This window comes from Ambystoma mexicanum, chromosome 7p (assembly GCF_040938575.1).
Source record: "Ambystoma mexicanum isolate Mex_15411 chromosome 7p, UKY_AmexF1_1, whole genome shotgun sequence".
NCBI lineage: Eukaryota > Metazoa > Chordata > Amphibia > Caudata > Ambystomatidae > Ambystoma > Ambystoma mexicanum.
This window is the reverse complement of record NC_090939.1, coordinates 495,227,838-495,255,189: the sequence shown is the minus strand read 5'-3', so window position 1 is coordinate 495,255,189 and position 27,352 is coordinate 495,227,838. Positions and strand designations below refer to the sequence as shown.

The following is a 27,352-nucleotide window of genomic DNA, read 5'->3' as shown; positions in this document are numbered from 1 at the left end:
TATTGGGGATGTTGTACGAGAATGGAAGATGGCGACATTTGAGACCCTCAAACCTGTTTCTCCATCCAACCCACAGAACGGTACCACTAGACCCAAATGAAACGTGCATTACAATCTTATCTCCCAGACATGACCAATATGCCTGAGTGCACTCCAGTGGAACGCAATATAGTCTTAGAAAAGATCAAGCAGAAAGTCCCCTCAACTATGTATAACGCGATCACCTCCTTTGCCACAATGGAATTGGTTAGCCTGGAAGCTAGCTAAATGGGAGTGGGGTGTGGGGATGCTACAGTCAAGACTGGATTGCGGTGCTGATGTATCCCAGGGAGGTAGCCGTATCATCTAGACTATGGCTTGTTCAATTTAAAATCCTGCATCGCACGTACTATCTGAGAGTAGCACTTTATCACTGGGGCAGGGCCTCGATTGGGGGGGGAGCAGGGGGTGGGTGGGGTAGAGACCTGCCTTTTGAGCCATCCCACCCGTTTCTGCGACCTTGCGTTTCTGCAATACTTTGGGATCTCGAGCCATCGTGCAGTGCACAGGCTTCCGAATTCTGAATCTCGTAACTTCGTGGGCATCCTGGCTGATCTCCAGAGACACAACTCTAGTATGAAGTCCCCTCAGCAGAGTTAACCTTTATAACAATGAGAATTCAACTGCAATTTTCTGTCTTCTGTGCTCCTTGAAAAGGCGCCAAAACCACAGTACCGCATTCAGCTGCGAGGGGAATCCTTGCCTAGAGCTTTCTTCCTCAATCCCTGCTGCAAAGTTGCCTCCAAGGTCTTGTTTTCAGTCACCACGACAAGGAATCCACTGACCGGGTATTTGGCTGCAGACCCTGCAGTCGTCCTGCTGCACATTCTTCAATGCTGAGGGTTTTATTGGCTTGGGTATGTACTTACCTTAAGTCTGTTAGGATTTCTGTGAAGCTGTTGGGTGTTTTCTGTGATGGGAGGCCTCTCCAGTGCGCCCAGTCCCACTGCTAGAATCCTGCTAGGGTGTCTTCTGCAAAGCCCCTCAACCCTTTTCTCACTCTAAACTACTCACCTGTTTGCCCATGTCTCCTAAAGAACTCTGACTTTTGCTACTAAAAACCTATCCTGACACTGCCTGTTGGGTCAATAGTCCTAGTAAGCCCCCTTCTGCCACTGAGAACACTCATGCTCCAAGAAAAGGGGGAAATACTTTCAAGGGATTGGGACCTTTACCTCCAAATCTGACACTGGCTGATGAACCCCAAGATCCGGGCTGCGGCCACGTGGCCCCTTACAGCCTTAGAAAAATGTGTCTCAACCGACCCCGGGGATAAACTGCTAATATCAAATATATATATATATATATATATGGGGCCTATCCGCGGAGCACAGACAACCCACCAAATAAATGTGGGCCTTGGAGGACACATCAGGGGGGCACACTTCGGAGAAGGGCTGGGAGGGGCTATGGTGAGACATCCCTAAACTAACCCAAGCACTACAAATGAGGGAATTCTGGCACAAGCGAATTATAAGATGGCATTACACCCCAGCAAGGCTAAAACAGATATATTCCAATGCAACAGGTGTGTGCTGGAGGGACTGTGGGGTTGTGGGAGACTGGACACATCTGGTGGGGCTGTCAGAAATTGGAGGGCTATTTGAAACAAACCAACACATACACAAGATATTTGGCACAGAAATGCAGAGAGGACAAAAAGAAGGGATCTTATGCATGGCTAATCCAGGCCGGAAGCGATGGTCGAAATCCACGACCAAAGCCTGTGATTCTCTCGCTTGTGGCACTTAGTCATAGCCCAGAAATGGAAAGCCAAAGACCCACCAACAGGACTGGCTAATGAAAGTATGGTAGTTAACAGCATTGGAGTGGATGACCTACAGGTTACAGGCTGCTCAGACTCAATTTGCAACAGACTTGGATGAAGTGATGGTCTTTTTGAATGACTATTACAGGAAAAGCTTTTGTCCACAAACTCTCCATATCTTAGAAACTGGGTGATAACCTATGTGCACACACTCTGGTGGTGGGATTGGGGGAGGGGGACTCTTGCCTGTTCTCCTCCATATGTTGATGGCATGGTTGCAATGCTTTCTAAGAAAATCGATAAGATAGTAAAAACAAAATAAGTTACTTGTAAAGAGTTGGTTGGTAACTGTAATTCTAAGAGCAAACAGGTACACAAGTTCTTACTTACCTTGGATTTGTGATGCACTATTCTTAAAAGTATGGTTAACCTCTTTTCTTCCTTGGCAACTGTTTTGCCATTCTAATAGAAAGTAGATGTGAAGGTATTTTACTCTCCTGTGATTAGGTTGTGCCTCTTCCCAAAAAGTAGTGTTGGTTTCACCAGATTATTCCTGCAGGGTAATTGTATGAGTGTCCTCCAACTGTTGGTATCACCAGATGAAGTGTAACATTGGGTTTTATTTTCCCCTTCATTTTGAGGTTAAAGTATGTGGGTTTTACTTACCTTGTGTTAACTGTCATCCAAAAATAAGTTACCAGTTATTGCTCATCTCCATCTGTGGTTCACTCATCTCAAAAGCACCTGTAATGTATATTACATCCTTAGGTTTTACTAACCTAGTATAACTGTTTTATCACTAAAGTAGTTATAGGTTACAGCACCTGGAATAAGTGTTCCACTATTAAAGTATATTGTCCAGTATACTGATTAAGTGATTTGTACTAAGACTCAGTGTATAACTGGTAGGGTCTACTGCCCTTGCTTTACTGAATGTAATTGTGAAGTAACCATTGGTGTTTACTCCCCAAGAATACGTGTGACCTATGCTGAATGTGTATGAAAAGGTTTTTAATTCCCTAGAACTGTGAGGGGTTCCAAATAAGGTTTATACTTTGGTCTGTGTACCTTCAAGTAGTGTTTTTATAATTATTATTCATATGTCTTAGGGCTTACTTACCACCTATATTTATCTGGGCCTACTTGTATTTGAATAAATCATTTATTTTTACATAGTTTCTCAGTGTTTCTTTGGACCATTTGTATTACAATTTCATGTGTACTGATTCTACAGCCCTCAATCCCTCTGAAGATGAGCCTGGCTGCTCTGTCTGCGCTACCATGTACTCGGGCAGTACAGCCTTAGTTATACTAAGTGGAGACTTGTACTCAGTTGAATGGTTTTACTAAGCCCTTAGTTGGACTTCAGAAAAACTGTCCTAACACCCTGCAGCGCTTGCAAAATCTACCAGCCCGCTTGCATTGGCGAGGAGATTTCTTTGAAGGATGAGTACCATTTACAGGACACTTCTTTGACACTGAAAAACAATGTTTGCAGTAAATGGGGTGGGGGGTGTGGGGGAGTTTCAGTGTGCATGGCTAGCCTTGGGAAGGCAGCATTGCACCGAATTTGAAGTATGCGTTTGGTGACGAGCAAGGTTTCATAGAAACCAGAGGTAAACATTGTCACCTGTTGCCATGGGGGTGAGTGAATTTCTCTTTAAGTATGAAAATTAACGAACTTGCCCTGCATGTCTAGTGGGATTTTTAAAAATGTGCAAGGCCTTCCCTGTTCATCAACCAGGGAGGCCTCATGGAACCCTCCTCGCGGTTGGTTAAGAAAATCCATCTGAAGTCCTGTACCCTTGATAGCTTTGTAAAATGCAGTCCTTTCGTAATGCCAATTTTACTGACATGCTTTACAAAAATGCATATGTTTCTTTCCATTTTCTGTTGAAGGAAAAGATTCTCTGACCTTGGTGTTCGTAGAAACTAAAAAGGGAGCCGACTCCCTTGAGGATTTCTTGTATCACGAAGGGTATGCTTGTACGAGTATCCATGGAGACCGCTCTCAGAGAGATCGAGAGGAAGCCCTTCATCAGTTCCGTTCTGGAAAATGCCCAATTCTGGTTGCTACAGCGGTGAGTTATCTTTTAATTGAGACCTTAATGGCAATCTGCAAAAGAATCTTGTCCATAATGGCTTTAACTGGCTTAATGGCTTAATGAAATTCCATAGAAAGGCTCTTATTGGCCGGTGACATTTTTAGAAACCCAAGGGTTTCGGAAGAACAAGCAATAGTGTGTGCATGTAGTGTCAGTCTAACACTCTCAATGGTAACCCAGAACAGTACAACTTCCCTCTTGGGAGTGGTAACGGATTAGGCCCACACATACAGTTCTCACGATATATTGACAATATATGCACTACGTATTGAAAATATTGCATTAAAGGGTTTGCAGTGCAACCAACTCACTCCAAAACCTAGTGGGTGACTGTACTTGACTCAGTAGTAAAATATCATTTTGCAGCTTATACTAGGACGGAGTAAAATGGCCCAAAAAAGTATTAATTGATCAATCAGTAACCAGTTAATGCAGCTCTGGGTTTGTAAATTACCCAGGTCACCAACAACCTAGTACAAACAATAGTGCAATTGAGCCCAATTAAAGAGATGCATTGAATGAAATGGGGCCCCATTTATCACTCCAAGAATAGAAAATACACTTTAAAATGAATCCTTTCTCCTGAAATCTCCAATGCCAGGTGGTGGGGTGTGAGCACAGTAAAAATGACAGTTCACTGCTAAGTATTGGTTGATTGCACGGTTTTTGTAAATGTTTGCCCCTTAGATATAGTAGGATAAACACAATGCGTCACTTGTGGTTCTAGTTGAAAGTTAAGTAAATGATACTTACAGCCTACAGATTCAAGAGAATAGGCCACCACTCAGCCTGGGGGAATCTGAGAAGCCACCACAAAAGTTATTGGTTCTTGTAGCAGATTATGGCTGCTGTGCATAATTCCCATATCGCACATGTAACTTCATTGCAGGCAGAGGGTTCTGCTAAGAATCGGTCCTGGTTGGAGGATATTGGGGTGGGGGGGGCGCACCCTATTACGGTTAACAGGAAGCTACTGAGTCTGCACAGCAACACAAGTAATTACTGTTCTCCAGCATCGGGTCTGGCATGGATTCACACACTCATGAATATTCCGTCAGGCCGGGAATCGTCCATAAAAGAAACGTTTCACTTTCACTTAAACGGTCTCTCCTTAAAAGCAACCACTGAGCTCTGGGTCATACTGCCCCAGCCAACCTAGACTCAACGCTCTCAATGATTCGACAAGTCAGCGTCATTGCCACCTCAGCTGCCTTCACAAACTGCCTCCATCGCCAGAGCCACCATTGCAGCCAAATTAGACTATTTTAACGTCCTATTTGCTGGCACGTCCACAAATCTGAACTGACTCCAAGTGATTCAAAATAATGTACCTGGGGCTGCCCTAAGTATCCCCAAAAGAGACCACTTCACCAAAGCCAGACACAAAGCACACTGGTTGCCAGTCAAAGAGAATACTCTTCAAGCCGCTGTCATTAACACACAAGTCTCGCCCTCAAACCCCCCCCACCATCTGAAGGAGAAAATCACCAGAGCAACACCAGCCAGACCTATAAGGTCACAACACCACACCAACCAGTTCAAGGGGCCTTCACTTGCCCCCAAGTATTGGAACGCCCTCTTCACTACCCTTCGAAATGAGACATCCTATCCAGCCTTCCGCAAATCGCTCAAATTAATTATTCAACTAGCTCACCCCAAAATAACCTTGTCCTCACGTTGTCTCTAACATCATAGGCGGAAATGGGTTCTGCAAAGGTCAGTAAGTCTACTGTATATGTACTGTATTCTCTCACCTGTCTGGCCATGGTTCAGTGTAACTAAGAACCAGACGGGTGCCTATGTCACTTCTGTGTAAACAAGTAAGCACTGCTGTAACAGCACCACGATGCCGCTTTGTGCGCTTTATAAATAAATGACTGCCCAAGCCCCTCTGGCAGCCATCTTCAGATTTTTACTGCACTTTTTCGTTAAAGTTGTATTTTTGTCAAATGGAGCCCTTGCGCTCTTTCATTTCTTTGACTGGCAAGCGGAGCTCCGTTTGTCAGCGTCTTTCAACGCCACTCAAGGGCAAGAATCGTCTAGCGTTTCATCGAAGATTCCCGAAGGCAATCGGGCTACACCACACGCTGGACCATGTTGGAGGAAATGGGCGGAGGTTCCCTCTTCAAGCTCTGCTCCAGCAGCGGATTGAGGAATGGGGTTTGTGGAGGACAAACCCTCATAGTGCTTCTGTCTCCATCCGGATCACAAGGAAGCGGATTGTGAGATCTGCCTTGGTTTCTTGGAGGACAGCCCCCCCCCCTGCTGTGTGATTAACAGCTAGGCTGCTAATGAATGGGAGAAACCTCCATTAAAGGAGAGGCTTTTTTGCTTGAAAGGCAGAGTCGACCACTGGACAAAGGAATCCGAAGAATAACTTGGAAAAGACGCCTGCTGCAACTCCTGGACTGTTTGTTTGCCCAGTAAAGCCCTGCTGCTGTGCTTGCTGTGCTGAAGCTCTGAATTGGTTTCGACTAGAGACACCCTGCAAGGAAGACTTCTCCCCTTGAGTTGGTGGGACCAATCAACTCCAAAGTAAGCCACCTGGACATCCTCTCGAAGCTGGTTGAATTTCCACTGCAGTCGTTGCTGGAACCCAATAGCCAGGGAGAAGAATGCCAGACTGTGCGTTGCTTTTAAGCTGGCCAAGAGCTCCAGGAAGATCCTCCGACTCTCAGGAAGCAGAACTGAATGAGCATGAGCCACCAAGTGTGCTGGACCCTAGATGCAAGGAAAGCCCATCTCGACAGCCAGGAACCTCAGTGTTGCGATTTGCGGTAGACTGAAACACTGAAGTGCCATTTGTTTGAAGATTGCTGGTTGCGGTCGGTGACAGTCCCATTCCAGAAGTCCTCACACTTGTCCCCACGACTGATAGTCCGAATCACAAATGATCCACGAGAGTGGGGGAAAAGGTTTTATTCTCCTAATTAAGTCCTAAAGTCCAGCAAAAAGAGCTGGTGGTCTCCAAGGTGGAAGGGGGGAATTGGCCCAGTGCCACAATTCCTGCGCATCTGTTAGTGAGAATAAATGTGCCATCACCCAAATATTACTCCCTTTTTCACCTGGTGGGAGTCAAGCACCATCACAGACCACCTCAGCACGCTCCTGCCACGAGTGGGAACTTTTGACAGGATCAGATGGCCCGCCTTTTCCTCAAATGGGGCAGACCACAGATCAATCTGTTTGCAGCGACGAATTCCAAATGCCTGAGATTCCCCAGCAGGTTCCAACAGCCAAGGAGCATGTGGGATGCCTTTTCTTTCCTGTGGGAAGGCCTGTACGCATTCCCTCCGTTGCCTCTCCTGCGAGTCATCAATCAACTCTGTGCCGATGCAAGATGATCCTCGTTGTCCCAGCGTGGCCGAGGCAGATTTGGTACCCGGATAGCCTCAGCCTGTCGGTGTCACCCCCTGTCAAGCTGCCAGTGGTTGCGGATTTGCTCACCAGAGGAGGTTCAATCCTACATCATGACCCAGGGTCGCTAAACCTGAAGGCTTGGCTCCTGCAGCCTTGGGGGTTCGGAGGATGCGCGTTGCCCGCGACTGCAGAGATCCTTGCCAGAGGGACTCTGAATTTCTATGGGCATAAGTGGAAGCATTTTGCGATGTGGTGCCGGGCGCAGTAGATCAATCCTTTGAGGGTCACGGTGTTAGGCAAGATTCTATGTAGTAACCCTGTGGGAGACTACACCTGCCTTGTCCTCTTGGCAATAGGTAACCCAACCTTTGGTATAGGCATGTACTACACAAATTGGTAGTGACTGAGCAGCCAGGCTTATCTCGAGAAAAACGGTTTCCCTTCTGAATGGTCTTTCTCCTAACAACCAATCACTGGTCTCTGGGTCATACTGCTGTCTATAAGCTCCTCCTCTGGCAGCCATCTTCAAATTTTTACCACACGTTCAAGTGTTGGGAGTCCTCGTGCTTGGCTCTCGAGCTTCTACTGCCCAGAAGAGTCTACGACCTTTGAGCGCGCCCCTCCCGTGGAGGGGTCCAACATAACACTAAGCACTGCAAGTCCACTGCCACCGGGAGCGCCGTTGCAACAGGCCTGTGGGGGTTGGGGGGGGGGATTGCGAGTACAGAGTTTCCAGCAGCTTCGTTCACAAGCCAACGCTCATGATCTTCAAGAGAGCAAGTCTGACCATCCGGGCAGACTCTTGGAGAAGACCGAGGGGGAACGGGGCTCGGATCCCCACCAATCTAAGGCAAAGGACGCAGACTTGACCAAGGCCACGAAGGCCCAGGTACATCAGACGAAGGCCCAACCTTCCATCGAAGGAGTGGTGGCGTCCCTTGCGAAAGCCGCTTTTGGGGAGAATTCTCAAATTTGCTAATTCCCTCCACCTTAGAGACCCCCAGCAACTTTGCTGGATTTTGAGGACTTGATTCTCTTTACCTGGAGAGAGTGATACCCTTTTTCAGACTCGGGTGTTTTGAATGTGAATTTTACCTGTTTCTTTTGGTTATGGAGTCTAACCAACCACAAAGCAACTTCAATGCAGTGCCACAGGGAAATCGGATTTCCCAAGGTTTAAATAACTTCTCTGGGATCGACTTTCCCAGAGCAGTAAAGTGAAATTGACTTTACTTAGCATTGTAACTTTCTAGATCCAGCACACACTATCTTACAATAGTCGTGGAGAGGTTACTTGGTATCCCCTTTCTCTAGCTTCTTATGTAGCATATTAGGTGTTACCCTTTTCTCAATTGACTGGCTGGTGGCAGTGGTTTAGTTTAGAACTACCTTGGTTTACATTTACCGTGAGCTCCGGTAAAGTAATTGCGGGAGCCATCTTTTTTCAAAATGGTGCCTGGTCTTTTTTTCGCCAGGTCTTTGTGGAAAGGTCCTTCTAGAGTTTCTCTGCGTGCCAAACCAGGTTTGGTCTCCATGTTCATTTCGTCTTTGGCAGGGTTTGAGAGAAACCTGCCTCTGGCGCCAGAGTGTCTAGGGTGGGCATGAAGTGAGGGAGATGCCTGAAACCTTTTTATTCTCCTAGGAGACCCAAATGCACTCTGTGGATTGGCTGTCCACAAGGACAGCCACCCTGCTGGGTGAGTGACAGCTTGGCTGGAATGAATGGGAGAGAACTGAATAAAAAGGTGAGTAATTTGGCTTGGTAAGCAGTCAACCACTGGACGAAGGAACCTACAAAGAGCTTTAAGAGGACGCGTGCTGCAACTCCTGGACCGTTGGTTTGCCGGGTGAAGCCCTGCTGCAGTGACTACTTGCCAAGTTCACATCAACAGAGAAGCCCCTGCAAGGACAGCTTCTCCCCTCGAGTTGGTGGGACCAATCGACTCCAAAGTAAAACACCTGGACACCCATCGCGGAGCTGGTTGAATTTCCTCAGTTGCTGCAGGAAACAGTATAGCCAGGGAAAGGGACACCAGATTGTGTGCATTACTTTTCAGCTGGCCTAAAGCTTTTAGAAGATCCTCTGGACTCCCACGAAGCAGTACTGACCAAGCTTGAGCCCCCTCAGCAGAGTGCGGGACCCATGAAGCGAGGACGGTCAACCTCGACAGCCAGGAACTGCGCTTATTGCTATTTGCTCTACTGCAAAGAGCTGAAATGTGAAACGGCCACTGAAAGTAAGGTTTGCCGGTTGCAGTGCAGGAGTCCCCTGACGTTCTCCCTCTTGTCCCCACGACTGAGGCCCAGAAACGGTGATCTGCAGAGCTGCCCAGTAACAGAAGACATCAGCTGCATCTGTTCTTTACCAAGGTACTGTAAAACAAGAACTTACCTCTTCCTGTAGAAGTGCTTATAACTTCTACAGCTCGCGTCTCTGCTTGTGGCCCTACATTTGATTCTTCTTTTCATCAAAGACTCCTAAGAACTTGTGCAAAGACTTTTCCATTTACTTAACTGAAGTGCTGCATCCTAAAGACTTTTGCCTACTGACTTTGGCTTAGCCTATTGAATTGAATGACTCTTCTAATTTCTTTCTGAAAGTATTTTCCCTGCTTATGAAGATTTGAAATTGTGTGTTCGAATAACCTCTGCCTTTTACCAACTTTTTAAGAGTGTTCTGAATGCCAACAGTAAGATATTAATGTCCCCAGCACCTGGTTACTGATTTCACCTGTGGGTGTAGGTTGTCTGTGGGCCATCCCAAAAGGGTCTTGTCTGATTCAGAAACTCGGTGTACAGTATTGAACTATGTGTTACTATTAAATTGCTCCCTTCTGAAGAAGACTTTATAACTGACTGATGAATTAATAATTGTTTATGCAAGAAACCTGGAGTGTACAAGTTTATGTGAATACTTGTCACTGAATCTCTAACTCCCCTACTGCTCACATTTGACTCCTCTTGAGATGCCTGGCTGCTCACCACCAAAACTGTGTAGTACAAGCTTACACCAAAGGTTGGGTTGCCTATACCTGTAGTCATAGTTGTTTGTAGTGTTACCAGAAGTTACTGCATTCAAACTTTGCCTAACACCTTCCAGCAGGGAGTCCTCTTTCCAGCCCATCGAAAAGACTCCAGACCTGGACACAGCGACCACTGGCACGGACGGCGGCCTTGGGGATCTCCCGTCTCCACCGGCCAGTACTGGTAGGTCCTGTCCCCTTTCCTCCCTACTGTATGGGCTTCCCTTCCAAGGGACAGGAGACGGGACCTTTTTCACCTGAAAAAAAACCTTCTTCCCCTATAAATTTAGTGGTTCGCAGGGGTGCGGCCCAGGGAGCATGCGCTGCCCTGACTACGCCTTCCGGCGCCACACCCAAGTCCCCTTTTCCGCATCGACTAGAAAGGGGCGAATTCACCAGTGCTCCTGGGTTTGGCTTCGGCCATGTAATTCCACGCGCAGATACTTTTTTGTCTTATTTGATACTCTGTCCTCAGCCGTCACGCTCCTCCCTGCCGCATGTTGACTTCTACAGGGTTCAGCAGGTGTCGATCCTGCTTCAGACCCCACCCTCTGCCTACATTGCTTTGGCCCAGACCACGGTTGGCAATCATGTTTGGCGTGTTACTCGCTGTCCTTGAAGGCGCTGAAGAACAGACTAGCCAGGTGGTCGGAGTTCAAGAGGTCGCCTCCAGAGGGTCTCGAACTTCGTCAAGCATCGAACCAGGCCCAAGGTAGGGCTGATATTTTTCCAGCGCACCCCGCAAGGGAGACTCAGTCCCAGGGACTCTCCCACACAGGAGGGACGGCCAGGTCCTTCTACAGGCACATGCACCGAGGCTGCTGCAGCTACCGGCCTTCGGGTCAAGGGATCCTCGGATCCTACCGGGCGCAGTGTTGAAGGACTGGACGGTTCTTTTACCGGGTCTACACCAGATGGGCTCTACCCTTTCACCGGCACCCTGGCCGAGGGGCTACGCCCTAACACTGGCAATACGTCCGAGGGGGAGCCTAAACGCAGCGCTAATCGAGGGTGACTCAAACCGGGCCGAGGCGGCTTGGACAAGGACGGGCCCAGCAGGGCAAACTCTGCGTCGCAGGCACGTGGAAGGCAGAGAGAAAGGCACCCGGTCGATGCCATTGCTGGAATCTGGCGAAGACCAAAGGGAAAAAAAAAACTCAGGAGCGTGGCGTCCTCGCCACCACCATCACTCATGAGGTTGCACACGGTGAGTTTGCCCCCAGATGCACCATATACCATTTTAAACACTGTAAAAGTGTTGAAAATAACAATCCAGCATGCTCGGTGCTCCAGTCCTCTTCCACCTCCTCCCCTCCCCCAGGCACCCTGATTGGTCTCCTGGCCACATATCAAGAACCCCTCCAGCGCAGTCCTCTGCCCGCCAGCCCCTGTGGCTAAGGGCCCCAAGGCCAAGGGCGGCTCCAACATTGGCGGCTCCAACATGTGTCTGCAGGGGACGCCAAGGAAGCCAGCCGCTAACCGACAACGACAAGAACTGAGTGTGGCATAGGTGGGGAGTAGAGCAATTACTCTACTCCAGAAAACCACTACCACTCTGTTACCTCCCAATAACAGAGTGCCATAATATTAGCATGTCCACACTTGGATAGAATTGTGAACATCAGCCTGTGTCGCATCTGGATAGAATGGGAACTTTAGCCTGCGTTGCATCTAGATAGGCCTTTGATTGATGGATAGCATACCCCGTGCCCAGATGAAACTTGAAGGTTAACATGTGCCACACTTAGTACTGTGAACACCAGCCTGCACCGCTCCTAGATAAGATTGTGAATGTTAGCATGCCCACACCTAGATAGAACTCTGAACATTGGCCTGCACCGCTTCTAGATAAGATTGGGAAGGCCAACAAGTGCCACAATTGGAGAAAACTGAATGTTAGCATGCTAAAGGTCAGGTAACCCACTAACCAATATAACCTCAAACTCTGCATACTTATCTCACTCAAAAACTCACACAACAATCTCTCGCACCACAAGCCGCACGCACTCCACAACACTGCAACACAAGCCGGAGCAACAGCACACGCGGACTGACACCGATCCAAGACCTGCACCAAAGCTCAGTATCTGGTGTATACTGAGCTGAAGCTGCCAACAGAACACCACTCCTCTCACTTCACCTTACTAACCCATCCCACCTTATTGTTTACAGATCCGCCAGAGCGCCTGGGGACCAATTCCGTTGGTGACGGTGCGCGGTACAAATACCTTTAACATTTAACTAGTGTCCAGGTGGGACTGGCCTCAACCAGGTCCGTGGCCTACAGGTTACCCTTCATTTGCGTAGGGCAGCTTTCCTTTGTCTATATGGACTGGGTATCCAGCGGCTCCAGCAGCCCCATGCCACCTCTTTGAGTAAAGAGGTGCTCTTCGAGAAGTTCCTCAGCCTCATGACGTCTCCTCAGATGGGGTTTATGAAGGACGTCATCGGGGAAGTCATCCCCACCATGCTAGCAGCACCACAGAGGCCGCCATCGGGCCCACAGGCCCCGGTGCAGCCCCCTCCTCCGGCTCCACAACCTCCGCTGCCTCCTCAGCCTCCGGCTGCAGTCCCTGTATCCCAGCTTCTGGCGCCATCTACTCTGCCACAGGATCCTCCAGATCTGCAGGATACAGACAAGGAGGATCAGGACGCGCCATCCTCAGCCAGGGCCTTCCACAAACGCCATGCTGGCCTGGTGGAGTACCTGGGCCTACCCCAACCCGAGGTCGAACAGCCGGCAAAGGGGGTTCTGGCAGAAGTCTTCACACAACGCCCCTCTGCCAACACAGGATTCCACTACAAACCGATGTAGACTCCCTGCACAAGAAGGGTTGGTTCAAGCCCCACTTGGTCCAGCCCGTCAGTCGACAGTCAGTCGACGCCTGAACGCCAAGTACATGCAGATGGAAGGGATACACTCTTGCTCTCTACCCATCCTCGGCCACATTCCTCGGTTATCACTGCGGTATCACTATACTCCGAGCCTCAGTCGTCCTCCGCCTCCCCCTCTGCGGCGCTGCTAGACAAGCAGGAAAAGATCTTGGAGGTGTACTGCAAGAAAATCTACTCTACTCCAACGCATCATTTCACCTCCGTCAGACCAACACAGATGCCATGCTGGCTGCCGCCAATCAAAGTTTATGGTGGGAAATTGCAGACTTCCTCCCCGGAACTCCCCACCCAGTGCCAATCATGCTTTAAAACGGGGCTAGCTGAAGCCAAGCTCATGGCGCATGACCTCATGGAATCCACAGTGGCTCATAGCAATACCTCAGGCTGTGCTGTCTGCATTGCCACAGACATGAGAACAGCCCAGCTCTGGGCAATGAAATTCAACCCAGATGACCTCGTAACGCATTCTAGATCTATCTTTCGTCAGGGGGCCACAGGGAGAGGGGGTGGGGGACTTCTTCCACTCTATGGACAAAGAGCAGGACAAAAAGGAAGAAAAGCTCACAAATGGCAGTCTCTATCCATTCTTACAAAGACCACGCCCAAATCGTACACCCAATCTCAGCAACGCTCAGGAAAGGGTCGTACATATGGAGGGGTACGTGGCTTCCAGGCACGCAGATCCAGGCAGCCGGACTACTCGCCGTCTCGGAACCGGTGCAAACAAAAGAGGGGGGTTGTGGGGGAGCAAGGGCTTTTTACAGTCCCCCTCAGCATCGGCCTCAGAGGGAAAGAAGGCATGACACGCCCCTTCGGTCCACTTGTTTCCAGTGGGGGGCAGGCTTGCTCGCCATGTGAAATTCTGGTGCCAGAATTTCACGGACCCCCTGGATCCTCACTGTAGTATCCACTGGGTACCACCTCCCTATTCCCTCCTCCCCTCCCACGGGTTGGGACAGCAACTCTTTTGGCGGAGATCCAGTTCCTCGTAGAGAGCCAGGCAGTGGAGGAAGTTCCAGCCTCCCAGCGAGGCTTTGGCTTTTACTCAAGGATTTTCGCCATTCAGAAGAACTAGGCAGGCCTGAGTTGTACTGGACCTTTCCACCCTCAACCTCTCCTTACCCCTGCAAAAATTCAAGATGGTTACGCCAGCTTTTATAGCAGATGCACTGGACAAGGGACTGTGCTTCCTGCACCTGAAGGGTGCGTACCTACAAGTCCCAATTTGGCAGCCCCATCGTTCTTTCCTCCGGTTCAGAATTATGGGCTACCACTTCCAATACAAGGTCCTTAACGTTTGGCCTCAACTCGGCCCCCAGGGTCTTTACCAGGCTCATGAATGCTGTGGCGGCCCTCCTCAACGCGCAGGGCCACCATATCTACCCTGATCTAGACTGGCTCGTCGGGGCTACCTCTCTGGAGGAGGTTCACCACTCGTCCGAGGCCTTTATGAACACAATGCATGACCTGGGCTTCTCGCTCAACCTCAAGTCACAGCTGCTCCCCACGCAGACTGACTTTCCCAGGCCTCATTTGGGACACTTGCTCCGAGGGTTTCCCCCCTCGGAAGAAAAGATCTCAGCCATCAAGAGGGCCACTTCCTCAGCATGGTGGTTCCAACACCTCCTGGATCTACTAGCGGCGGTTTTGTTGGCCGTGCCGCACACGAGACTAAGGATGAGAAGGATTCAGCTGCACTTCACGGAATCATGGAATTGGGAGCGGGGCTCATAATCTGAGATGATCAACATTCCTCATCCCTCCACCGAACCTAACTTGGTGGTCCATGGACTGCAACTTCCGGAGTGGCAAGCCCTTTTGGCCGCCCCCTCCGCAGGCCAACATCCCCAGACTCCTTGCTCAAGGGCTGGGGAGCCACCCTGGACGACCTCAGTCAATGTCACCTGGACCCAGCAGGAGCAGGAATTTCACATCAACTGGTTGGAGCTGAATGCCATCTGACTAGTGCTCAGGGCATTCTCCCACTCTTCAGGGACAAGACTGTCCTCATCCAGACGGACAACTCGACCAGCATGTACTACATCAAGCAGGGAGGCACCAGATCCTTATCTGTGCAGACTGGAGATCAGCATGTGGGACTGGGCCCTGCAAAACTACATTTACCTCAAGGCAGTCCACCTCCGGGGGAATCCAACCTGGAAGCGGACAATTCCGAGTGGCAGCTAAACGACCTCGCTATTCAGATCTTCACCAGGTGGGGTCACCACCACGTGGATCTCTTCGCCACCTGGCACAAGAAGATTCCCCAGTTCACATCCTGGCAAGGGCAGGGCCCTGGCTCGCTCGCCGATGCATTTCACCTCCAGTGGACCGGCATGAAGGTCTACACCTTTCCGCCCACCCCTCTGATGCAGAGTAATCTGCAAGATCAAGGAGTCTCACTGACTCATCATTCTGATAGCTCCATGGTGGCCTGCTAGGCCATGGTTCTCTGAGCTCCTCAGCCTCTCGGAGGTGCCACCTATACGCCTGCCGACGTGTCCAGCACATCTTCTGGCACAACAGGGGGGCAGAATCATACACCCCGCACCAGGGAAGCTAGCTCTTACAGCGTGGTACCCGAGCAGGGAACGCTTCGGCACCTTAGCCTCTCGCAGGCCAATCTGGAGATCATACAGGGCGCCAGGAGCAAGTCCACCAGGGCCCAGTATAAGAGCAAATGGACCAGGTTCTGCCTCTGGGCAGGCTCCAAGGGAATTGACACCTTGGCCTGCAATTTGGACGGCGTGCTCTCCTTTTTGGCACACTTCGCTCACACAGGAGTACAGGTTGATACTTGCCGTACATACCTTGCAGCCATTGGGGCTTGCAGGAACTCTGAGGAAGGCATTTTTTCCTCCAACCATATCGTCAAACATCTGACAGGCCTCGCTAGGCTCTACCTGCCCGTCAAGACCGCACGCTGTGAGATCTTAATGTAGTCTTGGACGCCCTGGCGCACAAACCATTCGAGCCAATGGCGCCTGTGGACTTTGGTCACCATCAAGACAGCCTTACTAGTCGGTCTTACCTTACCTCGACTCGCAGAGTCAGCGAGATTCAGTCTCTGGTCGCCTCTGAACCTTAAACCAACTTTCACAAGGATAATGTAGTCATGTGGACGCACCTGGCACTTCCATCCGCAACTTGAACGAGGAAATTGTCATTCCTGTGGTTTTTTTTTCCCAATGATGCACAGAATGTGCTGCACTGCCTGGATGTTGGGCGTGCACTGAAATTCTTCTTGGACAGAACCATGGGCTTCCGCAAGTCGGCCCACGCCCTATTTGTCACTTTCGGTGGCTCGAAGCCAGGCTATCGGGCCTCTATGGCTTCCCTATCCTGCTGGATGGTCTCTGCCATCAAAGAAGCGTACGAGGGCCAGCACAAACCGCTCCCGGCCAACATGCATGCCCATGCAGTAGGGGCCAAGGCAACGGCCAGCGCCATGTCCCTTGGCAAATCATAAGCAGGGCGGCCACTTGGGCCTCTCCCTCAGCATTCTACAAGCATTACTGTTTGGATGCCGGCTCTAGATCTGATGCGGCTTTCGGACATACGTTTCTCAGGAACCTGTTTGCTTAAGGAGGGTCTCCTCTCCACCCTGGGCTACAAATCAGTTGTAATAGCTCCATACAGTATGGAGGAAAGGGGACGGGACGTAAGAGTAATTAAGTTACTCACCGTAGTGACTGACGTACCCTTGGTCCATAGTCCACTTTCCTCTATACGTCCCACCAACCTCCCCCTTATACTGGTGTCCTTAGGCAATGTTAAATCTATTGTCGCGTCAATGGGGACTGACGTGTGGCGCCAGAGGGTGGAGTCAGGTCAGTGCATGCTCCCTGGGCCACGCCTCAAAATTTAAAGGGGGGGGGGGTGGTTTTTCTGGTGAAAAAGGTTGTCTCCGTCCCTTGGAAAGGACACCCATACAGTATGGAGGAAAGGGGACTATGGACTAAGAGTACGTTAGTCACTTTGGTGAGTAACTTATAATTACTGTCTCACTTCCGCCTGTTCCACTGGTCTATGCGGACCCGATTGGTAGTGGGCCTTCCTGGCAACCATCCTCCTTGCTTTCGTGGGGGTATACCCTATATGAGAGGCCTCTGCCTACCCCAGTGGCTCCTGCGGTGGTTCCACCTCTTCCTATTGGTCCGCTACCAGCACTTCGTCCACTGCCCCGCTGTCTCCCAGAGAGAAGACACCGGTAGAACGAGCTAGCACTTTAAAACCTGTGACAGCCCAGCCATCTGCTTCCGATTTCCCCTCAAGCAGATCAGGGTAGTGATTACCGCCTGACTCAGTCAGAGAATTCCATGACCGGATCCTGGACCGCCTCGACATTGCAGTACCTGAGGCCTATGGCGTGTGCTTGGGAATCTCCCACAAGTATGGAGCAAAGGGGACGGGACGTAAGAGTATAACAAAGTTACTCACCGTAGTGACTAACTTACTCATAGTCCCCTTTCCTCCATACGCCGGCCGTCTCCTCTAATAATAATTGCTTAAATTGTCGCAGGCCTGGCGATAGAAAAGGACTGAAGGGCGATGCGCGGGCAGAGCTCAGAAGGGTGGGGTTTATGGCCATGTGCGGTACCCTGCATAAAGAGAAGAGCTGATGTTCTACAAGTATGGAGGAAAGGGGACTATGGACTAGGTAGGAGTAAGGAAGTCCCTATAGCGAGTAACTTTATTTTTTTTTTACTAAATTCCCAGCCTGACTGGGACTATTTATGAGCATGTAAAGCCATGCTGGAGAACAGTTACAGGTGAGTAACTTGTTCCTTCATACCAGTCCCTGATCTCCGGAAGTCTGCCCTACTGCTCTGCCTTTTCCCTTGTGAGTTTGAATAGACAAAGTGTCTGTAACCCTGTTCTCTAGGTAAGTAATCTTTTGGAACTTTCAAACTAGGATGGCTCCCAAAAGTGGTGTATATTACTGCTCATAAGAGTAGATATTAGCACTTGATTTTGATGAAAATAGCCTGAAGGCTTACACGTAAGCAGCGTTGCTTTGTCCTGTATTTAGCTTTCATAAATCATTGCCCAAAGAGGAAGATGGCTAAAATGGAGTAAACTGTGCTTTGTAATATCTAACCTATTAGAAATGGACCAGCAATATCCATGGAATGCAAAATATCTTGTCTGGCTGCTTAACAGAGTTGTATGTATTCTTGACAGTTCATCTAATGCTGTTGAGTTGCTGTAGTTTTTTTGCTATTGGCATAGCAGGGCTGTATTGTTAAACATGTTATGCCACATTTTCTTTTATTCCAGGTTGCGGCAAGGGGACTTGATATTTCAAATGTGAAGCATGTCATTAACTTCGATTTGCCAAGTGACATTGAGGAGTACGTGCATCGAATTGGTCGTACAGGCCGTGTTGGAAACCTTGGTAAATAATGAAGTGCTTGTATTGGGAATGTTATTTGATAGAATGCACATGTAGAGACTTAGTTGAATGCATCAGTGTTTTATCAGGCTGATTTAATTTGGTTGGATGTGATAGGAAGCAGTCGGTACTAGTATGTATGTCCCCTTTCTGCCATATTTTTGGGACCTCTCTCAGAAGAGGGACTGGATGCACATAAGCATATCCTGGTGCTTTCTGATGAGCACCGCTGGGTGAGCTGGCCAGAACCCTGCGGGCCACTTCCCTTGCACACTGCCCAACTGCCAGTCCCGGTCTTCCTCCGATGGCTGGAGACTGAGCCAAGCATTGCAGCTATGGCAAATTGCATGGGGCACTAGATAGCCACTCTGCTCATCGGCTCTTGAAATTTGGGGCTGGTGTCTACACCACTACCTTCTTCCACCATAGCCCCAATCTAGGAGAGATTGGGGGAAAATCTCTTGAGCCAGAAATCTGATGCCCCAAAGGAGTGGGAGTTGCATGAGCGCGACCCAAATTTAACAGGCATGTGGGGATACCATTACTCTGAGCTCAAGTTTACTGTGTCCATGGAGGAGGCCATCCAGTCCTGTTCTCGCTCCTCTCACCCCCCACCCCTCTTTGCTTCTGTGGCTTGTTATTTTCCCATTTGTAATTTATCCAAATGAAATGCCCCAAAAATCTAAGCAAAAACAGTACTTTGCCTTTGTTGTAGAGAAATGTCATTTCTGTGCAAATTTCCCCCACCCTTGGAAACCCCCAGCTTTTTTGCTGGACTTGAGACTTTTTGATTTTAACCATGGAGTGAGTGATCATTTTCTCATGATTTTTTACCCGATTTGGATTGTTTTTATTTTGTTTAATTTTTTGTCTGACAAATTCTGTAGGCATCTGCTTTCTGTATGGTGGCACACTGCACCTTCAGTGCAGTGTCAGATCCTTATTTCTCATACAGTTGAACTAACCTTTCTTGTGTGATCTACAGTTCCCAAGAATAGTAAAGTGAAATTGGCTTTACTTACCTTTTCTTTGTAGGTCCAGCACACACCATTTTATGTGAAGTGTTGGGGGTTAGGGGGTGTTACCTAGTGGCCCTTTAGCATTACCCTCACTACTTTAAATGGCTGGTGGCAGTAGTTTACTTTTTCCTACCATTATGCTTTTCTACAGCAGGCTGAACCCCCATGGGTGACTATTTCATAAAAATGGCCAGTCTTTTTGCTGTTAGTGAGGTCTTTCTTTGGTTTTACTCTGTGCGTTGAGACAGGCTTGAACAATTTGTTTGCCTTGCATTTGGTAGGCTTCAGCCCTGAAGCCTGCCCCTGGCTCCATGTGTCTGGAAAAACAGGATGTGTTTTTCATACCTGAATGCAACTAGGCCTGATTGGCTGGCTGGTTGTCCTCTCAGGACAGCCACCCTGCTGTGATTGACAGCCAAGGATGTGGATGAATGGGAGGGTTTTGGGACTAGAGGCATTCGACCACTGGGAGAAACGCACAAAGAAACCGTGAACGAAGCTTGCTGCAACCTCCTCGACCTTTGAATTGCCTGATGCCTTGCTGCTGTGCTGAACTCCTTTTTCCCCTCAACAGACGCTCCGGACGGAATGACTTCTCCCGTTGGGTTAGTGGGACTACCATCCCCGACTGATTGTGCTGCTTCGTTGCAGTGAGAACCCAATGCCAGGGGTCGAGGGTCCGTAGTAGAGTGCAACGTCTGCTGCGGAACAAATCCAGCTAGAAGCTCCAGCAGACTCCTAAGTACCATCCAGAAGCAGGACCTCCAGATCCCGAGTCCCGTCACCAGAGTGCAGGACCGAGGGAGCAAAGAGTCCAACTGGTATCCAAGATCTGCAACAGAGCTGTTGGCTAAACGCTGAATGTTGGGCAAGATTGTTTGAAGTAACCTTTGGGTGTACTAAAACTCTGACTGCCTGGCAATATTGAGCAGCCAGGCTTATCTCAAGAGGGGTTCATGTGAGAAGTAGGGGGAGTTAGAGATTCAGTGACAAGTACTCAAACTCTTACACACAAGGTTTCTTGATTTGACAATTTAAGTCAGTTTGCGTAAGCCTTCTTCAGAAGGGGGCAATATAGTAAGACACGCACTCCAAAATACACTTGGTTTCTCTGAATCAGCAAGTACCCATTTGGGACGGTGAACACTTCCTACACCTTGAGGTAACTTAAATAGCTAGGCTACTGTGAACATTAATATATCACTGTTTCATTTAGGGCAATACTTAGGATTATGTCAAAGAAAAAGGTTATTAGAATAAAACAAGAGATCTCTCAAATATTCTGAAGCAGGTAAGTACTTTTGGTAACCCCAATGCAGCGTATGTTAACCCCTTCCTGAAGGAAGACAAAACAGAGGGAAGAAGACATTCATGACTTAACAATGCCTTTTGGTTAGAAGAAAAGCGGTTCCAGCGGGCTTCTGTTGCTGTGCAGCTTTGCAGATCGTGTGTTCCTGGGCCTCAGTCGTGGGGGCAAGAGGTAGGAAGTCTGGAGGACTCCTGCACTGCAATGGGACGGTAGTCAACAGAAAAGGACTGCTATTCAGTGGCACTTCATGGTTTCAGCTCCTCGTATCAGGAAATGGCTCCACCTGGGGACTCTTGGCTGTTGAGATGGGCTTCCCTTGCATTTGCGGTCCAGCACTCTAAGGTGGCTGAGGCTCGCTCAGTCCTGCTTCCTGGGAGTCAAGAGGATCTTCCTGGAGCTCTGGCCCACTTACACAATCTGGTGATCCTCTCCCTGGCTCTTCGGTTCCTGCAGCAAATGCAGTGGAAATACAAACAGCTTGAGAGGATGTCCTGGTGGGTTACTTGGAGTTGATTGGTTCCACAACTCAAGGGGAGAAGTCGTCCTTGCAGGGCTTCTCTAGTCGAGATGAATTCAGTGCTTCAGCACAGCAGCAGGGCTTCACCGGGCAAATCAACGGTCCAGGGATGCAGCAGGAGTCTCTTCCAAGCTCTTCTTCGGATTCCTTAGTCCAGTGGTAGACTCTGCCTTCCAAGCCAAAAAGCCTTGCCTTTTATGCAGCTGGCTCCCATTCATTACAGCCTAGCTGTCGGTCACCCAGCAGGGTGGCTGACCTTGCCAGCCGGCCATTCACCTAGGAGTAAATGCCTGTCTCCTAGGAGACTTAAGCACTGTGAGCTTCGGGCACCTCCCGTGCTTCTTGCCCCTGCCGGACACCCTGTAGGCAGAGGTGGGCTTCACTTGTGAATCCCGCCAAAGAAAAAGCAAACAAAGGGACCAAACCTGGTTTGGCGCTCGAGTAAGTCTCAAGAAGGACTTTTCCACAAAGAAATGGCGAAAAAAGACCAGGGCCATTTTGACAAAAATGGCCCCCCTGTGTGCTTTACTGCAAATGCAGCACGCACTAAAAGCTCACCACGGTAGTTAAAAGTAAACCACTGCCACCAGCCATTTATCGAGGAAAGTAACATAAACATGTTAGATCAGAAGCTAGACAAAGGGGATACTAAGTAGCCCTTCCAACACCCTATTGTAAGTGTGCGCTGGGTCTATAAATGTACAAATGTAAGTAAATTTCACTTTACTGCTCTTGGAAATAGTTTCTCCAAGAGAAGGTATTTAAACCATGGGGAAATCTGTAAGACTTACCTGTGCCACTGCACTGAAGGTGCTGTGACACAATGTAAAAGATGCCTATGGAGTTTCAGACTCGACAACCAAAAGAAACGGAGCACAGAATTAAAAGTACAAAGTTCAGCAAAAGAGCTGGGGGTCTCTAAGGTGGGAGGATTTTAGCACCAAACTGAATTCGCCCTAACACTGAAACTGAAGTGCCGCTGCAGGAGCCCTCAAGACGTCCTCCCTCTTGTACCCACGACTGAGGTTCAGAACAAGGGTCTGCACCAAGACATAATTCAGCTGGACCACTCTGCTTCAAACCAGAGGTACGGTTTAGGCTTGGGTTACTTAACTTATTGCATTTTAGCCGTGCTCCTCTTAGTTGGGAATTGCCTTGGCTTACCTTTTTAGAGTGGAATTCAACGCTTCTCCCAGGCTTAACGGCTTGTGACCCTACAAGTGATTTTTCTAAAACTCTTACTGCTAGACTTTGTCTTCTGCCAGAGACTGTCACTGACATACTCTTCGTTAACTCAACTGACCTATGGATTTGCTACATGGTCGGCCTCGTCTCCTTTCGCCTCTTCTGCCATTATAATGGCACTTGCTGAAAGGTCCTCCTTGACCCTTTTCACAATTTCCAGAGTAATTGTCTCAACAAAATCATCATGTTCAGGGTCCTCAACCCAACCTTCTCTTTAATAAACGCCTCCCTCGCGCCAGGCTCACTAGCCCACTGTGCCTTCCGCCGCCTCCTCGGTACACGTGCCTGGGCCTTGCCCCACTGCCCCAGCCCCCTTGTTGGCCTGGACTCCCATCTATCTCTCTGGCCCTCTTCCACCCTCTGAGGGACCACTGTCAAATGCGCCCATCTCCTCCCTACCTCGAAGACCTTTAAGGACGGCAAGTTACTCCACATTGCCACCTTGACACTTGCTCTGCTGTAAAACACTCAACCAATATCTGCAACTCAAACTCTTGGATCTTGATGTGCTTGCCATCACTGAGACCTGGTTCAAGAACAGCTCAATCGCAAGCTTTGACACTCCTCCCTGAAGGCTACAAAATCCTTTCTGCTCCTAGGCTAAAGAAGGCAGGTGCTGGAGTAGCATGGCCATATTCTATCGGCCTCCTGGGCAGCTCACTCTCTTCTTTTGGAATGGCCGACCTAGCATCTCTACTCTTGCTGGGTGACCTCAACATCCACCTGGACTCATGACTTGTCGGGACCTTTCTGCAACCTATGTGACCCTCTCACTTTCTATTCTACACTCTGGCTCCACTCACACTGCAGGCCACACGTTGGATGCTCCTCTCCACTGACATCCCACTCTATCTACCTCTCTTGGACCAACCACACTAGCAACTCACCTGAAGCTCTCCTCTGGCAGCAACTCACCTGGCACAGCACTTGGCTTCAAGGTTACCAGACTCATGAAAAAAGTGAGTGGCTGCTTTTGCCTCCACCTACTCTCCTCCTCTCATTCCTGCAGTTGACTCCCACCCTGACACAGCCCTCGCTATCCTGAAGCTCCATTTCCGATATTCTTGCCCCTGTCATGAGGGTTCGACTGAAGCCTTCCCAAAAGTGCAACTCTTGGTCAGACTCCGACCTGATTGCCCTTAAACACAAGTGCAGGGCAGCTGAATGGAAATTGAATTAGTCAGGTGGACCATCTAACAAAATGGCCTGCAGCCTCCTTCAAAGGCAATGTCAACTCTGCATCTGCTCAGAGAAAAGTCTCTATTCAAGCCTGCATCTGTGGCAACAAACGCACGCAAACTTTTAAATTTCTGCAAGGGACTGGCCATTCGGATGCTTGTTAATCTGCTTAGAATCACATGCTGTGCATATGGTCCGACATCCAGTGGTAACCGCAGAGTATTGCATCTTGTCTTTTGGGGACCGAAAGGGGATGTCGGCATAGGCGTGTCTTTAACACTATCCCTATAGTGATGGGTGTAGTACCAAAATCCTTCACGCGCCGAGGTACCTGCGATAGTTTTTTTCCGCCCAGATAACTGGTCGCCCTATAGCGGAGCTCTTACTAGAGACATTGTTTACCGAATTGGTCAGTTTATTCCCCGTTGAGTCACTTCGCCCAATAAGAACATATTCGACGAAGACTACAGGGAATCGTCTACGGCTGTGGATTTCGGCGCTTAAGATCCGGCAGCTGGATTTTCCACGTGGTTGGGCACTCTGGCCGACCTATAGAATAGGGAGCGGGGGGTCGGGTGGCCATATTGTGCATGTCTTTCCTCCTTTTCCCTGTTGGTCTGGTCATCCTTGCCTTTGGCTATGGAAAGTACTCCTTTTAGATTCTGCCCTAAGTGTAGGGTCAGATATCCTTGGCAGGACGAACACAGGATGTGTAACGCCTGTCTCCCCCTAGAGCACGACGAGAAGCAGTGTGGCGTGCAAACTCCTTCGGCCTAAGAACCTTAAGGAACGCAGTGTAAAGCGGTGGGCTGCGTACGATATGTCACGCGTGGAGCCCCTCTTCCGTCCGTCCCCCCCCCCCCCCCCCCCCACTGCCACGCCATCTGAAAGTGACCGGGGGTACTTTGGATGACCAAATGTCCGTTTCGTATGTTAGACCTTGAGACGGACGCTTCTAGGTCCGCCACGCCCATCCCTGACCTTTTAAGGCTCGACTCTGGTCTTGCTACAGGGACTACACCCGGCAACAGGGGCATACAAGCGCATTGCACTAAGCACCCAACCCCTACGCCAATTTTGACACCTTTGTGGCGTCTACCCAGAAAACGGACCGCTAGGCCCTCTAGCGCTGTGGACAGTATTACAACTGCCAATAAATCATCAGAGCCTTTGTCTCAACGATTCGGCAACTATTGAAAGTAGCATCGGAAGGATTATGGCAGCAGTGGGCCTCGACTCCGGTTCCGCCTAAGGTTATGGGACAAGCCGCAGAAAAAAATTCAGCGGATTGGGTTCACGATTACGATGGGGCTTACGAAGATAGCCAAGAGCCTCTTTCTGACACCCTGAGAGGTCCCTTTCGATGCCATGGTTTCTCCTCACGTAGGCCAGTTTTGGTCCTCTAACTGGACTACAGAAAAATTTGAGGGGTGTATGGATCGGCTGGAGCAGATTATCAGTTCTTCTGATCATCCTCCCACGAAAAGGGCTTGGGTAGACCCTTGACCCAAAACTCCAAATTCAGGAGTATCAGTCTCATGCTTTCCAACAGGAATACGTGGTCCAGATGGACACATTGAAAAAAGAAGCTTCTTCATTATAGATGTCTCTAACTATCAGTAACATCAACTGGATAATACGGACAACTGGGAGGAAACCCAGCAGGAAGGTCAAGACCCATGGACACAGCAAGATCAGGACACTGATTTTATTTAATGCCTAGAATCTCCTCTGTCCACCCCGACTCGAAAGGCCTCTCCTGTAGATGACCAAATGGCATTCAACTCAATGTTGAAAAAAAGCAGCTGAATACTTCCCACTCATGAGGCGGTACCTGAGCAGGATTTCGTGGAGGATATCATTAAAGAAAACATGCGGCAAGTCAATCCATCCCCCTCCTTCTCTCTTTTAAGAGACAGGTAGCTCCCTCATTGGTGTCACCTGCTCAAACACAGACAGTGAACCCGAGAGTCGAAAAATTATTTCGACCTTCTCCTTCCAGCCCTCTACATCAAAGGGCATGCCATCCCAGATTCACTGGTAGTGACTACCACTCGAAAGAGGGCAGGGGTACCCCTTGCCATGGGAGAATCACCACCGGACAAGGAGTCTAAGCGGCTGTATGCCCTGGGCAAACTTGTCACGTCAGCAGCTGCATACACCATACGGGTTGCTAATACTATATTAGCAAGTTATGCTGATGCCCAATGGAATTTGCTCCAGGAAGGCCTCCAAGAGGATGCCGAACCCGCCAAAACAAAGCTTCTCGCCATTATAACGGAGGGAAGACTGGTTAACCAGAATGTGGTGAACACCCTGGACACTGCGGAAACTGCAGGCAGGTCTCTTGCTCAAGGGACCCTACTGAAAAGACACGCTTGGCTGCGTACATCAGGATTTAGACCTGAGACTCGGGCCTCCCTCATTAATAAACCCATTGAGGAGACTAACTTCTTTGGGAAAGCAGTGGATGAGGCGTTGGAGACAGCCAAGAAGGAGCATGAGACTATAAGGTCTCTGCATCCAATTACACAGAAACCCTCCTCCCAGAGGGGTAATAATTCTTGGCAGTCCATTCGAGGGCAAGCCCGTGCTGGTGAAAACTACGGCACGGGTAACTTCAACAGAAATCAAACATCTGGAAGCCCCACTTACTACCCCTCAAGGGGTCAGAAATGCAGCAAAGGTAGAGACGGAGGCCCCAATCCCAGAAAAGCCACAGCCTCTGGTCAGAAATGACCGAGTCCAGGTCCCCTCATGTCACCCCGGTCGGGGGGCGATTAACCTCTTTCCTCAGAGCATGTGAGGGGATAACTTCCGACCAGTGGGTCTTAAAGACGGTCGCCCACGGTTACGGCATGGAATTCGCCCGACCTCCAGTTCATACCGCCGCACTCACGGCGCCTTTCACCGGACCATCTGGAGATCCTGATCCAAGAGGTGGAAGCACTGCTGGAAAAGGACGCCATATAAGCCGTCCCTATTCAGGTAAACTAGGATATTTATTCAGTATACTTCCTTGTGCCCAAAAAGGATCTCACCATGTGTCCTGTTCTAGACCTGCGCCCAGCGAACAAGTTTATAAAACAAGAATTTTTGCATGGTAACACTGCAGGAGGTGATCCCATTGCTGAAACAAGGGGACTTCATGGCAACATTGGACATGAAAGATGCATACTTCATGGCAACATTGGACATGAAAGATGCATACTTTGGAAATATCTAAGGTTTATGATCCAGGAAAGGCATTACCAATTCAAGGTACTCCCCTTCGGCATCGCCTCAGCACTCGTTGTTCGCTTGTTTTTCGAACACCCAAAAAACAGTAGATCTCCTCTTCAGCCTGGGTTTCTCAATCAACGAAAAGAAATAGTTTAGTCCCCAGCCAAGTAAAACAATTTCTGGGAGCTCTAATTCGGACGGAAGACTGTCTCGTCTTCCCCTCCAACGAGAGGGTTCAGAACATGTTTTCTCAGATCCCTCAATGTGGCCAGTCGG

At 49.3% G+C, this 27,352-nt stretch overlaps 1 protein-coding gene across 6 annotated transcripts in view; it reads left to right on the top strand.

Moving 5' to 3' along the window:
- DDX3X (DEAD-box helicase 3 X-linked) overlaps window positions 1-27,352 on the top strand; it is a 466,925-nt gene that overhangs the window by 397,571 nt on the left and 42,002 nt on the right. For 3 of the 6 annotated variants that reach the window (XM_069636525.1, XM_069636523.1, XM_069636521.1), the window contains 2 exons: window positions 3,707-3,888; window positions 18,471-18,588. In XM_069636525.1, the coding sequence (XP_069492626.1) occupies window positions 3,707-3,888; window positions 18,471-18,588 (300 nt within the window). Of the gene's footprint in view, window positions 1-3,700; window positions 3,889-18,470; window positions 18,589-27,352 lie in introns of all 6 variants that reach the window. The other 3 variants (XM_069636524.1, XM_069636522.1, XM_069636520.1) reach the window with 1 other exon arrangement.